General features: G+C 27.4%; 1 protein-coding gene across 9 annotated transcripts in view; it reads left to right on the forward strand.

Moving 5' to 3' along the window:
• LOC107443336 (uncharacterized) overlaps positions 1 to 10,699 on the forward strand; it is a 290,292-nt gene extending 279,593 nt beyond the window's left edge. For 7 of the 9 annotated variants that reach the window (XM_043041040.3, XM_043041042.3, XM_043041041.3 and 4 more), the window contains 3 exons: positions 1,755 to 1,915; positions 8,405 to 8,564; positions 9,504 to 10,699. In XM_043041040.3, the coding sequence (XP_042896974.2) occupies positions 1,755 to 1,915; positions 8,405 to 8,564; positions 9,504 to 9,775 (593 nt within the window). In that variant the 3' untranslated portion in view covers positions 9,776 to 10,699. Of the gene's footprint in view, positions 1 to 1,351; positions 1,916 to 2,488; positions 2,593 to 8,404; positions 8,565 to 9,503 lie in introns of those variants that run through there. The other 2 variants (XM_043041039.3, XM_043041045.3) reach the window with 2 other exon arrangements.
• The last annotated feature ends 5,779 nt before the right edge of the window (positions 10,700 to 16,478 follow it).

Raw genomic sequence — 16,478 nt, forward strand, 5'->3', positions numbered from 1 at the left:
GCCCGTGAGCAATTCTGTCATTCACAAATGTTTGATTTGCGGAATTTAATTGCTTATAACTCAGTTTAAAAAATCAAGCAGTTATAATAATTTTTCTTGAAAATATCTCTTGGTGCCATTAATTTTTATTGACTTTTTGAAATTTTAAAATTCTTTTAAAAGCAAAAAACTGGCTGTTACAAAGTTACGATATTATATTACAATCACAGCACCCATTTAAAAATAATTGATTTATGAAAGTTACCATTCACACACATTGTTCCAAAAGAAATTTATATGGTGCTTTATATACATAGATCAATCAGATAGTAAAATAAAACCTTAGCCCTAAATATATTTGCAATGTTAAACATTGTGATTATACTATTCAAAACTGATAAGAGATAATAAATAAATTACTAAAAGAAATTCAGGATATACTTTTATCTGTAATTTTTAATGAAATCTTAGCAGTATCCTTATTATTTATGATTTCCTGATAGTATTAAATTGTTATTACATCAACTGCAAACTTTCTTGTTATTAAATTCTTTTAAAAAGCTAATTGGTCAATCCACAGTATTTATGTGTTACCTACAGTGTATTTCATAGCTAAATTTGAACATTTTTATTTTTATCAGCATGGAAATATGAGTGAAATAAATTTCCCTTAATTTTGCGTATTATGTATTGTTTGTGTTATGTACGGGACAGTTGATCCACCAAATTCTGAAATATGAGTATTTTTTTTACTGGAAATTATACTTATTTTCAATACATTCTGTATCTCTTCAGCTACATTATTCTGAGAAATTTTTTTAATTGAGTTATTTTATCATAAATAACTAGGTAAAAATTGTCGCATAACAAGAAAGTCAAATATTGTGGAATGACTTTATTATTAATACAGTAGAAAGTCCCATATCCGGAATCGTCGGGATTTCATCAGAAACAAAAATCAGAAGTCGGTTAAAAATCAGAAGTCGGTTAAAAATCATAAGTAAAGTAGTGGAGAATTCTCATCCCTGCATACTTTTTTAACAGATCACGAATTTTAAAAAAAATATTTAAGGAAAAGAGTTTTGGTTATTTTGATTGTTAAAAAGAGTCAGGAAAAGAGACCCTTCCAGTAAACAGACATCCGGTTGTGGGATCTTGTACTGTATATAGCTTATAAATCTACTGTTTTTTTTCTTATAAAAAAGGTCGTTTCTTCTTGAGTACATGTAGTATTTCATTTTCATTATTTATTTCTAAAGTTTATTTCTTTTATTTTCCTTCTTAATATTCACAAAAACATTCTTAGCAAAATGACATTTATTGATGCAATTTCTATGCTTTCTGAATACTGATTATCTTTCTGCTTTCATAGGCTGCAGAGAAGAAGCATTAAAACTAACAAAACTATTTATTCAACAATCAAAAAAGACACCACTTTCTAGCCTCAGCAGTTCTAAAGAAAGCCTTTAGTTGTCTGTTATCCTTCTTCCTTTATCCCGTTTTTCTTTTTCTTATGTGTAACCAATGATTTATTTTCCCATATGCTGGATATCTGACTAGAACACTGCTTTCACTCTTTCTTTCTCTCTCTCTCTTTGACATATAACTAAAACTTATCTGCTATAAAATAATAATTACCTACAGCTAACCTTGGCAGTTTTCTCTTTGTGAAAATAATTTAAGTAACTGAATCAAAAAAATCCCAAGCATTTTATTGTTTATTAGTGCATGTATACAGAATAGTACAACCTGCATGTATATTTACCATAATATAGCTAAAGGAAGAACCAATATTGAGTTGAGAGAACAGTTCATATTAGCTGATGGTGTCAGCCAGTCCCTGGCTCCTTTCAAACCAAAGCCAAGTCCTAATTCGTCAATATCCAGTCAGAGTGGAACCAACAGTTCTATGCCTTCAACAGGCCCTATTACAAAGGTTTGCAATAAACTTTAAAAATAGAAATTTATGGGTTAGCATATGGTGAAAATTAAATCAACAGTTATAATTAATTTATGTTGCTTTTATGGGTTATTTTATTTTGAATGTTTGTTTCTGCTCATGTTTTATTTATTTTAAGTTTTGTTTTTATGTGCTGTAATGTGCTTTTTGTTATTATTTATTTATGTATTTTACTTTCATTTTATATTTTACTACTTTTTCTGAAACTTTTTAAATTTTAGTTAAGGCAATCCTTAATAGAACTCGGTTACGAAATTCTAAAATTCATAATCTTCAAAAACATTCCAACTTTCTAGTCAAAAATAATAATTAAGGACCATAGTAGTTAACAAACTTATTACTACAAAAATATTATTTATTAATTTTTACAAGTTATATTGAAGTGCATATTTTCATTGGTTTTAAGTGGGTTATATAATGGAAAGAAGGAAATTTTCGGAAAAGAATCGGCAATCATTGACTATCTTCAAGATGCTTCTTCTTTGCAAACTCGTTAAATATTTTGAAAAGATGACATTATCAGTTTTGTCTATTCCTATTGCATTCCAGCTTCATTTTTATTTATGAGATGCATTCCAGTGAAAGAAATAAGGCCTGTATTCTACAGGCCAGTTCACTCTCAGTTTGGATCCAGGATTCCAGTCTATTGTTGGGTAAAACTTTTATTCTATTTTAAATGCATTGCATTAATGTTTTGCAAATAAATTTTTTTATTTATTTTCATGAACTTTAAGTGGTTAACTGTTCTTATATTTCCCTCTTCAATCTTTGTGATATAGGTAATAAAAAAAGTGATCTCAGAAAACTTGAAAGATCTAATTTCTGATCCTTTTGAATTTAGTTATTTTAATGTAGTAAAATTATTAAAATCAATTCTTAGAACATAAAACATATAAAATATTAATTAAGCAAAACCAAATATCAAATGCTGGTTAGATTTTTCAATTTAATGCTGATTAAACTGTAATGCTTGTAATTTTTTATTAAAATTAAATGCAACTAAATTTTGTATTGTCATGTCATATAGTTTGCAATGGAATTTAATCCCTTTGAAATATTTCTCCAAGGCAAATTAAAAAGTTGTTTTATGACATTCAGATTTAACATTCTACTATTTTGAGGAATTAAAAATAATACAATGTGATTTTTAAAATCTCAGCCAAGGATAGCAGGCATACAATATGTGTTATATTAACTTGGCTGTTTAAGATATTCTTAAATGCATAATTTTAAACCTCTGATTAGTAAATCTCTGATCAGACTAGAGGCAACTTAAAAATAAAACTGAAAAGCTAAATACAACTCTTCTTAAAAAAATCAATAAATCATTAATTTCCACATATCTTAGTAATTTCAGTTTTGTAGCACACATGTGATTTATTTAAGGAAAGTGATAGTTGCTTGTAAATATTGAAGGTTCTTTTTCTCTTATCATAATTACAGGACAACTAGCTAGCTAGTCTAGCTCAGCTAAATTTCATATGGCCTTGTATTAAAACGTTTTTAAATATATATGAATGTCTTCCTTAGAAATATAACTATAAGCTTAAAATAATTATGTAAATATATATTGTCTGATGAAATAATCATTACTTTTTCTTTTTTTGTGTGTTAATATGAAATGTAATGTTAATAAGTAAGTTTAAAAGTGTGATAAGACTAGCTCTACTAACATAAGCTTACTCTGAGGAAAAAGCTGCTTCAATGATATATAATATTAAATTTATACTATTTATTGACAAACTCAGAGAAAAATCTGTTCTAAATCTAGAACTGTAACAATGTATATTTTTTATGATAATCAAGTAACTATAATTTACATTTTTGATGAAAATTGGTTATTATGTATCCTTAACAGCAATATTTGGCTATGTCTCTTGGAAAATGGATAGCAATTAACAGATACTATAAACGAAATAGAAATAAGTGTATATAAAAAATTAAGATTATCACTCACTCTTAAAATACTAATCTAATCTTAGAATACTGAAATATTAATAACTGTTACAAAACTTTTAATGAGAAAATATAATATATTTTATACATAATGATCATATTGAGGTACTTCTGAAAATAAACGCTACTAACTTCCACTCTCCAAATTTGATAACTATTATTATTTCATAAAAGTTCATGCCTATTTTTACAAACATATGTAAAAAATTATTTTTTGAGTTAACTATAACATTTTGATGTTTTTATATTCAGTAATAGTTTGCTCTCTTTGGCAATGAATTTTATTTTTGCTTGTATGCTGTATTTTTTAAAATCCAATTAATAAATAATCTTTTAAATTATTTTTAAAAAAATAGTTGCAAATTTTTGAAATAATTTTAATTGAATTAAAGACACTTGTGAAAATGCTATAAATAGTGTAAGATGCTATTGTGGTAAAATAATTTTTAAACTATGCTGCAAATTTCATTATAATTGTTCTTATGATAAATAATTCTTTTAGACCTTTTTTTTACTTTACAAAATTTTTTATAATAATGTTTGATTAAGTTAAATTGTATTAAATTAAATGCAGATACAATTATCTTCAAATGTGCACCCAGAACTTTAGATATCTTCCCTTTGAAAAAGCAGTAGTCATGTTCAGATCTTACCATATTTAGCTAATGAAAATGTTAAAAAACATATTGAGATGTATAAATGTAGAAAAAGGTAATTTTAAAGCTAAGAAAGAGATTAAAAACTTCTTGAAATTTTACAAAAAGTAATGTAATATAATATAATTAATGTACAATGTAATATAATATAATTAATGTACAATGTAATGTAATATAATTAATGTACAATGTAATACAATCATTTTTTAAAATTAAAAAAAAATACTTTGAAAAATGATCTTGCACCAATGTCTGCAGGAAATAATAATTGCTAGTATATAATAATTCCTCAGAGCAATTTCACTTTTACTTTTTAAATTGTAATTACTATTATCTCTTGGGCTATTTTTATTTCTTTATCAGTTATAATATTAACAGATTTATCTTTGAGCAGTTTTAAAAACTATGTCTCAACATTAGTCTGGCACATTTTAACTGGAAAACTTCCTTTTAATTGAAGATGAATTTGAACTTAAAATAATTTCATCAGTTGTTCAATCAGGGTTAGTTCACTAATGGCAAATGAAAAATGATGATGAGCATAATTTAGCTGTAGTTTTTTGCTCACAGCTTTATTTCATGTGACAAAAAGTGATTTTTAATAGTATGGTACACTCTAGATTATCCGTACGCGGATTATCCGGTTTGCGGATTATCTGTGCTCATTCCGGAGTCACAAAAAATATAAAGAGAAACATTTTCAAGATTAAAAAAATTTGATTTATGAAGTTATAACACTACCAAATATTTGGAAAGCAATATTCGTTATTGGATTGCAGTATATGGAACAAATCGTCTACGTTATGGATGATATGGAAATCGTCTACGTTATCACGATTGTGGAGAAAGATGATACCGCTTGATGAACAATCCTCTTCAGATGTTCAAGAAAAATATGATAACAATATTCTCGAACAAGCAAAAGAAATCTAAGGTTTCGAAATTCTTTATGAAGAAAATTTAGAAGATTGGTTTCAAAGTGATGCATGTGAGCCTGGCTTCCAGTATTTGACTGATGAAGACATCGTTATGTTGTTAAATCAAATAGTGATGATAGTAACTGATGCCGAAGATGTAGTAAATGAATGAAATACAATTTCTCATTCTGCTGCTCTGTGGAAACTTCATTAGATTATATGGGAGGATTTGATTATGGTGACATTACTGCGGTTCGTAAAATTTGTGTATCGATATATGGCGAAGACGCATTACACATTTTTTGATAAGGAAAATTCCTAGTTTGATGTTATGCATGCAAATGTCAGTAATTTTTACATTTTTTGTACTGATATTAAATTTTTCTTTAATATAAGGAGTTTTTGGATTATCCGTGTTTTTCAACTGTCCGTGCGACCTGTCCCGGTGATTAACCCGGATAATCGGGAGTGCACTGTATTTGAGTCATATTTCCCTATATTCAATTAATAAATAATCTTTTAAAATATTTTTAAAAAAATAGTTGCAAATTTTGAAATAATTTTAATTGAATTAAAGACACTTGTGAAAATGCTATAAATAGTGTAAGATGCTATTGTGGTAAAATAATTTTTAAACTATGCTGCAAATTTCATTATTATTGTTCTTATGATAAATAATTCTTTTAGACCTTTTTTTACTTAACAAAATTTTTTATAATAATGTTTGATTAAGTAAAATTGTATTAAATTAAATGCAGATACAATCAGATAATCTTCAAATGTGCACCCAGAACTTCAGATATCTTCCCTTTGAAAAAGCAGTAGTCATGTTCAGATCTTACCATATTTAGCTAATGAAAATGTTAAAAAACATATTGAGACGTATAAATGTAGAAAAAGGTAATTTTAAAGCTAAGAAAGAGATTAAAGACTTCTTGGAATTTTACAAAAAGTACTTTAAATTTTTTAAATCGTTTTAATGTACAATGTAATATAATATAATTAATGTACAATGTAATGTAATATAATTAATGTACAATGTAATATAATCATTTTTTAAAATTAAAAAAAAAATACTTTGAAAAATGATCTTGCACCAATGTCTGCAGGAAATAATAATTGCTAGTATATAATAATTCCCCGGAGCAATTTCACTTTTACTTTTTAAATTGTAATTACTATTATTTCTTGGGCTATTTTTATTTCTTTATCAGTTATAATATTAACAGATTTATCTTTGAGCAGTTTTAAAAACTATGTCTCAACATTAGTCTGGCACATTTTAACTGGAAAGCTTCCTTTTAATTGAAGATGAATTTGAACTTATAATAATTTCATCAGTTGTTCAATCAGGGTTAGTTCACTAATGGTTAATGAAAAATGATGATGAGCATAATTTATCTGTAGTTTTTTGCTCACAACTTTTTTTCATGTGACAAAATGTAATTTTTAATAGTATTTGAGTCATATTTCCCTATACACCAAAAATCATCAAAGTTAATTGCAGTTCATTAGTTCCTCTTTCAAGCATAATAGTCATGTATTAGAAGTAATAATGCAATGTTGAGAAAATACAAGGTTCTATATTCAGTAAACTTGACTTGATAAATTAAAATTGCATATGTTTTCATCCATTTCCCAGAAGTTAGCCAGAAATTTAAGTAGAAGACCATTGCTCTGCTTTTATACTGGGTATTACATTATGAGGACAAGTATTAAACTAAACTCAGTGGCACGACAGCCCATGAGGACAAGTATTGCCTTACAAAAAAAACTAACTATGGATCAGTATCTGCTGTTTTTCCAATGATTTTAAGTGAATCAGTTTAAATTTGTTATAATAGTACTGTGTAATAATGGTTTGGTATTGTGGTAAAAAAATTACTTTACTACTTATTTTACTAGATGATAATAAAAAAATACCTCAAATCCTGCAAAAAACTTCCTCTTAATTTATATTTAAAATTATATTATTTGACATCATGTGAAAAAATTTAGATGGTGAAACTATAAAAAATTCTTGAAACCAGCAAAATAAATTTGCCCCAAAATTGATTTCAATACATTTTTTAATGACTTATGAATATATTTTCAGCGTTCTAATAATTTTATTAACTATGTCTCACTTTTTTCTCTTTCTGATGACATCAAAATTGGCTTAAAAATAAAATAAAAAAGTAATAGACATTATGAACATAAGCCAACTTCTGAAGTTACGCCATTTTGTTAAATTGAAAGAAATTTCAAACTGATCCCTGAATGGTAGTTTTGATTTTAAAAAAATTATTTTAGTCATTTTCCATCTTGTATTTTTCACAAAAATTTCAAAAAAACTTTGTGAAAATCTGTAACATTGCAGCATTTTTGTTCTTGCAATATTTTGTAATTTTAGATTTCAATAGTTGTGAATTGCTTCTCAAATTGTTATGAGTTTAACAAACAAAAGGAGACTTTTTCAGACTGGATTTAAGTCACTTTTCAGTAAATTTCACATTTGGTATCAGTTTTCAAGTTATTATTGAAGAGATTTAACTTTGATTTTATTAGACACAGCTACTATTAACCCAAAGTTGCATATTTTAATGCGAACAAGAAATCAGTGCATAAATTTTTGTTTGGTTTTCTAGTACTGGTTTGTAAAGTATACTTAAAAAATATTAAACAAATTACATTTAGCCATTTTATGTTTAATCATATTAAACTATATAGCATTTATTTTTTTTCCAAACTAATTTTTTTTATATTTCATACCATTGCTTTCATAACTTAACTTGCTAAAAATATTCTTTCCTTTTATCAAACTTTTATCTTCAAAATCAGTCCTATAACTGCTATTTAATAGTTTAAAATATCTAATATAAAATTCACTGATTTGACTAATCTTTTTTTCCTTAGTTCTCTTTAATGTGAGTTAAATGTTTTGCTTATTGTTTTAGATTCGAGAAAAAAGTGAAAGAAGTACTCCAATGAGAAGAAATCGTTCTTCTGCTGAAAATAGCAGTGATATAAGTGGGCCAAGTTTCAGTGAAACAGATAGTTTTAGTAATCGATCTGCATATTCAAGAACCACACCTTCTTCTCGACTGAGTCCAAGAGGTACTTAGAAGACTTTTCTTTAATCAAATTATTTTGTAAATTTATTTAAATTCGATAATTTGTAAATATATTGCCAAGGCTCAAATATTTCAAAATGTTTGCATGCCCTGCTGAGCTTGTTTGCAAAGTATTTGCCTGAATGAAACTTAAACATGCCCAAACAACTTTTTCGATTGCTAATGAAAACATATGAATGTACCTATTATTAATCTACCAAAAATATTATATTAACAACATTGTATCAAAACATTAACATCATCAACTCTTTAGGAAAAATCAGAAGTATTTACTATTATTAGCAAAGAAATAGTGAGCATTATTAAGGAGGAAGTATTAACAAATAAACAGTGATGGATTAAATGCAGAGCATTCTTATTAACAAAGAAGTACTTTAGCATTATAAAGTACTATCAGCAACCGCATTCATTTCCTCATGCCATTCTAAAAATTTGTTATAACTTTTTACTTTAATTATTTTCTTTTGCTCAACGATGTATGCAATTTTTTTTAAAATAAATGCAAGCATGGCATGCGGAACAAAAACGAATAAACTAACTTATAAGAAAATTATTATGTATAAAAGTAAATTGAATAAAATTTAGATTTTATCAAATTTGAATAATTTTCCTTTACTTTTATTTCTCATGTTGAAACACTTAAATTCATCTTATATTTAAGATAATTTATAGTAATGTTAAATAGTTATGTTAATGGCTTTTCTAAACTTATCTAAGTTATTTAAAGCATGTTATATTTCAATTATATTACTAGAATTATTTTTACTTATTTTGAGGCTTTAGTTAAATCAGCAATATTAAAGGCAATAATTCCTATTTTAATATTCTTATTCAGCAATATTAAAAGAGAGTAATAATAATTTTTACTTCAGCATTGTTTTAAAATTAAATAATTGTAATAATTGTTTATAATTTTTTCTAGATATAAGCTACAAGTCTACAAGTAGACCTTCTAGTCGACAAGGTAGTAGACCATCAAGTCGAGCACCAAGTGATCTTTCCCAAGATGGGATTGAGGAATTCAAATCAAAACGTAAACAAACTTTTAGTGGAAATGGAGTAATTAAGAAAAATGCTGCTGGTAATGATTTAGCTCCTAAAACGATAGAAGCATCAAGAATCCCATCAGTTAAAAAATCTATCAAACTTCCAAAAAATTTTGAATCTTCTAGCAAGAAAGATACTACAAAATAAATCGCTATGATTAACATTCCAGGTGAAATTATTCCTTTCATCATCATTAAGATGTGTTTATACAGCTTACTAAAGCTTTTGGGAAATATTGTGGCTTAGTCTCAAGCAAGTACTAAGAGTATTATCTCTTGAGAAATTTTGGTAATTCTAGTAATCTCATATAAACTAACATTTCAGAAGTCATTAATCAGATCAAATGTAGTTTATTCTCTAAATATATATATTTTTTAAACAATAAATTGTTTGAACTGATTAAACTACTGTTGCTGAGACAGCTTTTATAACTTTTCAACATAATGTATAATATAATTAATATGCTTTTGCTAGTCTTCATTTGCCAAATATATTTTTCTTACCATTTATAGCATGAATAAAAATATGCATTCCATTGTGTACGTTATTAAATATAAGTTTGAAAATGTATGTAGCTGTGTGAGATTTCTTAAAAAATGTTTTCTATTTAAGATATAAATATGTTAAACATGATTTACTTTAACAAATCTAAAAAATCTACAGTTGTGCTACATAAAGTTATGTAATTCAAAGTTTTATATAAACGGTAATGTATATAAGAACTAACGTATCTTTTTAATGGTATTTTAATATAATAAAATGTTAACATTTATTTAAAACACCTGTGCCAAGTGTTAAAGTAGCCTTAAATTTGTTTTTATGTATAATTGATTTACATAAATGTGTAAAATTTGAGTTCATGAATGCCATCTTTTCTGTTGACATTCCTGTTGAAATACTATTTTAATAAAATTCATTTGTCTACAAATATGTGTTATTAAATATTGATCATGTATTATATATGAGAGCTGATCATTTCAAACTTGTATCATACACAAAAAATTTTTAGCTGTATCTTTCAAGCTATTGTATGTTGCTCTTTTCCAAAATAAAATAATATATATATTTAAATAATTTCTCAATTTTTTGTGCAGTTCTGTTTAAATAATTCTTTTGAATATTCTTTATGCAGCACTTAACACATTCATTTATATTTTATTTCACATTAAGTACCCATCTCACATGTTATTAATAATTATTGTTTTATTATAAACATTTTATTACTCTTTAAATATTTTCCACTCTTTTGAAAAAAAAACTCTATTTATCAAACATGGGTTTTGGAATTTATGAAAATTTTTCAAACAGGGAAAAAAAAGGGCAGGAATCCTTTGTTTCATAGATTACTTGCTAAAGAAGCCTCTGCACAGATTCTGTCGAAAATATAATCCCATGCACTATGGATACAATATTTACATATTCAACAAAAATCTTATTAGGCAGGATTTTAAAAAAAATCAGTTGTTTTTGAGCATTGAAAAAAGGAAGGGTTTTTTTTTTTTTGTCTTTTTTTTAAAAGCTATTTATTCTCCAATTTAATTGCAGAATTTTTTTCTGAAATGTGTGTGTGTTCTCTTAACATTCAGAAGAAGTGTCTAAGTGGCAACTATTTTGAAAAATAAATTGTTTTTTAGATTAAGAACCAAATGAATGAAATATCTACATAAATTTGTGCTTTGTGTTATTAGTGAAAATCATGTAATATAATAATATTTAGTCTTCATATGGTATAAACAATTAGTCCCTAAATAGACTTTTATTCTATAGGCTACTTATGTAGGCTAAATTTATAAAACTGTTTTGAAAATTTTTATTTTATTTAAAAATATATTTTTTAACAAATATCAAAAAAGGCCATTAGTAAGCACCGAGACTCCCAATAAGAACATAATATTTTAATTCTGAGTAAAATAAATTTTTTTATATATTACTGGAATTTTTACTTGATCATAAAGTACACAAGTAAGTAAAAGATCATGAAATATACAAGTATTAATTATGCAATGAATTATGTATCTGTTGAAGAAAAATGCCTTACTGATGTTTCTAGTTTAAAATTATTTTAATTCTGTAAAATGTCCTAATCCTATCCTGTGGGATAAAAATGATCCTTTGCAGAGAAATTAAGTATTTCTGAAGTAGGAAATAATATAGATTGTTTGTTTATGTGGGGGGGAAATGAACTTTTTTAGGGATGATTAACCTAGGGTAAAAAATATCAAGCTTCCTGAAACTGAACAATTGTTTTGAACTTTCGGTGTATCCCTTGATGTTTCCTCAATGAGAAATGTTATTGTTGAGAATATCATCAAAGTTTTTATCCATTATTAGCCCTCATAAGATATTCTCAAGTTTTATAAACTTAATCAAGTTGCAATCATGAATTGAACTAAGATATTAGATTCAGTCAATAATAACTATTTTAAGTGTTATTGCTCATTTTATTTTATTTGTTGGAAAAAAAAGTATTATTTCTTTCTGAGATTTTTTTACTGCATATAATTCTAACTATTCAATAAATCAGAACAATAATAGCGCCTAGAATGGAATAAATTCTAGAAAACACGAATGGTACCATAACTTCTGAGCTTAATTTACAAATATTTCAGATATAGTAATCTAGGAAGGATTCTTATTTTGTTCACCACTAAAAACAGCTGTACTTAACTTTATATGGTTACTACTGCAATTAGTTTGTTCTGACAGCAAATTCAAGCCTATGTTAATCATTTTACTATCAGCTCAGTACTATCCCTTAATTTTAACTATTTATAATTGTCCATATTTTTCAATAGAAGAGGCTTATTTTCTTAAATATGTTGTGATTAATTAATTTTCAAAGAGATTTTTAAAAACAAGTCTCTTTTCGATCCTTTCACCTATACATAGTTTTAAAAATTAGGTATGATAAAACTAAACTTTTTAATATGGTTTATTAATACTATCTTGCAAGACACATAATTATAAATTAATTACAGCTGAGGTTAAAAAACTGCTTCAGAAAATAATCAGAGTATAATGAAAACAATATTTTTGCTGCAGGAACTAAAGGAATAAATAAAAATACAAAGAAATTTATCAGTCTTGTCAGATGGTGACATTAAGCGTTGATTTTAGCATTAGTTAGCATATTAGAAAATGGCAGGACATAATAAAATGGAACAAAGCATAAAACACAATGAATTATTTCTTCTCTTAAATTTTTGTCAAAATGAAAATAAGGGAATGAGTTTTTAAGAATGAAAAGGCATGCTTGGAATCATTTCCAAACTTTTTGTAACTTCTTTGTCAGACATAATTGACTTTTTTTAAGTATGTAGCTAGACAGAACAAGCTAATACATTGTTTTTGTTTTTTGGTGAATTGAACATTAACCTCAAGACACTCGAACTTCTTAATAATTATTCTTTCTTGTTTACTATCTTGTTAAGACTGGGGTAATTTTTTTTACAAAACTAGATGTATTCAAAATTTATCTGAAAATCAACTAGAAAACTCTAAACAAAGGATTACCTTTTTGTTTTTTATTAATTCTGCAAGAGAAAGTTTGTAAGTCTCATTGATTGACTAAAAGCAATACATAGCGCCCCAAACCATTTTATAAAAGCCTTATCCATGTCTTCATTCTCACATTTGTAATCTTACTTTTGTAAATTAAAAGCTTTTTTTTTAATTTTACTTAATTTTTATGAATAGCGCTGGAATTATAGAAATCTAAACAATATCTTCTGAAAATGTCAACATTTTCTCGCCGTTTTCCAACCATTACAAATATCTAGTTCTTAACTTCTGAGGTATGAGTAGCTAAAACCCTGGACAAATACTGATTTAGGGAGGCCCTAATATTTTCACTGACTGTAAAATGTATCTTACTTTTATTTTAATAAAATTGTCAAATCTGCACCAGTGTTCACAGAGCAGTTTATAATGCATCTCAATGTTGTACCAATTACTTTTTCAGCTTGTCTGATAGGCCTCAATAATTGAAAATCTGATTGATGCACTGTGTCAATACGCATGATGCATCTTGAACGTTCCAGAATGAGCCTTAGATTTTTTTTATTAAATAGAAATGCACTGTAGCTACTTATTCAGTGTAGTAAAAGTAAGCATTAACTTATATTGATTTCATTGCTCTTCGGATAAAAGTTAGACTGGAGTAAAACTTGAACAAATCAGCAAAGCATAACCATAAATAAAGTGTAAAATTAAAATCTTTTTAAATACTAATGCGAGTGGGTTCATTATTCCGTGTGTGAGCCTCTAAAATTTGGAGGCTCTGAGTAGGTGCCCTTTCTGCCAATGTGAATGTCAGGGCCAACTTAGTGTTTGCTCATTATCAAAGATGTGATTTGGTAATATGAAGGACAAGGAAAATTTTCCGAAGCATTTTTAGAGAAAATTTACGTTCTGGTAAATCAGTATACAGGTTGTTGTTCTGTAATCGCCACCCTGCATGTTTTTGTTCTTATTGGGGTCAAAAATAAAGTAAAAAAATAAGTGCATTAAAAGATGGAAAATTATATGCAAGCAAGGAAAAATGACAAAAGATATCAAAATCAGACAAATCACTGTTGAGGAATGTCAGATTTAAAGCAGCAAAACCAATTTGTCTGCTGAATGAAACTTGAATATTATTTTGCTAATTGCTTTTTATCATTTCTCAGTTTCATAGAGTAACTAAATAGATTTTGATATTTTTATTAATTCTGTTTTCCTCGTTGATACTTTACAAGATTTTTATTGTGCTTTATTTTTCTTTGCTCAAGTATTAATTGGCTACCCCTAATGCGTCCAAAGCTGGGGAAACCACTTGTTTATGCTAAAGAAATTTGAAAACGTAATTTTCGTTATGTTATACATCTTTTCATTATTAATAGGATATTTTTAGCTTGACAACTATGACTTCCAATTCAGCTAAAAAGAAGCATGCTACCAAGGAAAAAGTAACATGGGAGTGCAAATTTTTAAAAAAGGAATGTCATTATTCGGAGCAATAGTGCAAATGATAAAAGGCAAGAGTGAAAAATTTATCTGACGGCCACTTATTTCTTTCCACTGACCACTTTTTGCATCAAAAATACCTTAATAATGATTTTGCTTCTAAATTGTGATAAAAAAATATTTATTTTTCTTAGTTTAATAAAATGTTGTTAATATTATATTATAAGAAAATATATTTATTATTATTTTAGCGTATCATGTTTTAAGGAAAAATAATATTTAAAAAAAATGGAAGAAGAATACATAATAGGTTCGATTTCAGACTTGTTTTTCTCATAACCAATTTTAAATTTCTGTATCAGAATGAAATAGAATAACTAACTTTTAATAAATAAATCTTTTAATTAAACATAAAATATTATGGTAAGAATTTATGAAACTGCTGCTCTTAGCTTTATTTGTCTCTACTCTTTCATTGTTCATTCTTTCTTTCTTTCTTTAATTATTTTTCTATCTTATACATGTGATTTGCCTTTTTCAACTTTTATCTTTTCAGATAAATCTTACCATTCATTCATTGTCACGTTTTATCCTTTTTATTTTAATGGTTAACCTTTTTTTTTCTTTATGAAATATTGCTTTTGGGGGTTTATTTACTATTTTTGTCATTTTCCTTCTCGCTTTTAATGTCATTTGGTACTGGTAAACCAAAGAGAAATGCTGCCCCTGCCTTTTTATTCCCGTTTCATCTTTTAGCTAAGAAACAAAATCAAACATCAGCATACTCTTTAAGGAGTTTTTTTACGTCTATAATTAAATCTACTTTATGACCTTAATAAAAAATAAAGTTAGCCGCATCTGACAGATGTTGAAACAAACTATCAATAAAAAAGGAATCAGAAAAAGCCATTAAAGAATATATCAAATGGTAATGAAAAAAAAAATTCTTTCACTTTATTCATATTAAAAAAAATTTTGGATTGAATTTTATTGGGCTTAAATTTAGCCTATTTAAGGATTCTTTATAGGGAATTTATTACCATATAACATGTCAAACATTTAATTAAAAATAAAAAGAAGTTATTAAAAATAAACACTATGGATGCAGATGCATTTCGAGAATCAAAGGTTGTTGTTGTTGTTAATTTACGTCGCACTAGAGCTGCACAATGGGCTATTGGCGACTGTCTGGGAAACATCCCGGAGGATGATCCGAAGACATGCCATCACAATTTTCATCCTCTGCGGGGGGGATGGCACCCCCGCTTCGGTAGCCCGACGACCTGCGCGCGAAGTCTAGCACTTTACGGTAGCACAGTTTAACGAGGACCAATACCGCACACCCTCGGTCCCTACGCAGACTGATCCAAGTGGTCACCCACCCGCACACTGACCGCAGCCAGTGATGCTTGACTTCGGTGATCTGCTGAGAACCGTGCCTTGACGATCAATCCACTGCGGGACGAGAATCAAAGGAATGGTGAGGATGGGCTGTCAAATGTCAAAAAGACGCGGAGGCAAGTAAGTGGCGAATGTTATTAATTTTTTGGTGGCCACTTAATTTTATTCAGTCGCCACGTGGGGATTGACCACTAATATTGTCCTTTATCTTAAACCAGAGGTCGCCAAAGTGGTCTATATAGACCCCCAGGGGTCTATCTAGCAAAAGCGGGGGTCGATCTGAGCCAGGGGGTCGAATGGGGGTCGATCCGAATCAGAAGGGTCGATTGGGGGTCGAAGAAAAAACTGTTCTTAATACGCAAATAACACATACCTAATTGAGTATGTAAAATTTGCGATTTTTTTTAATAATTGACTTAATATCAGTTTCTTTATAGAACATAAATTAATAAACGTATATTTATTCGGGTGAAACAAGTATTGTGGACATCAACCTGCCAGATGA

The sequence above is a fragment of the Parasteatoda tepidariorum genome, chromosome 12, assembly GCF_982258835.1.
Source record: "Parasteatoda tepidariorum strain Cologne lab strain chromosome 12, Ptep-v5.0, whole genome shotgun sequence".
In the NCBI taxonomy this organism is placed as follows: Eukaryota; Metazoa; Arthropoda; class Arachnida; order Araneae; family Theridiidae; genus Parasteatoda; species Parasteatoda tepidariorum.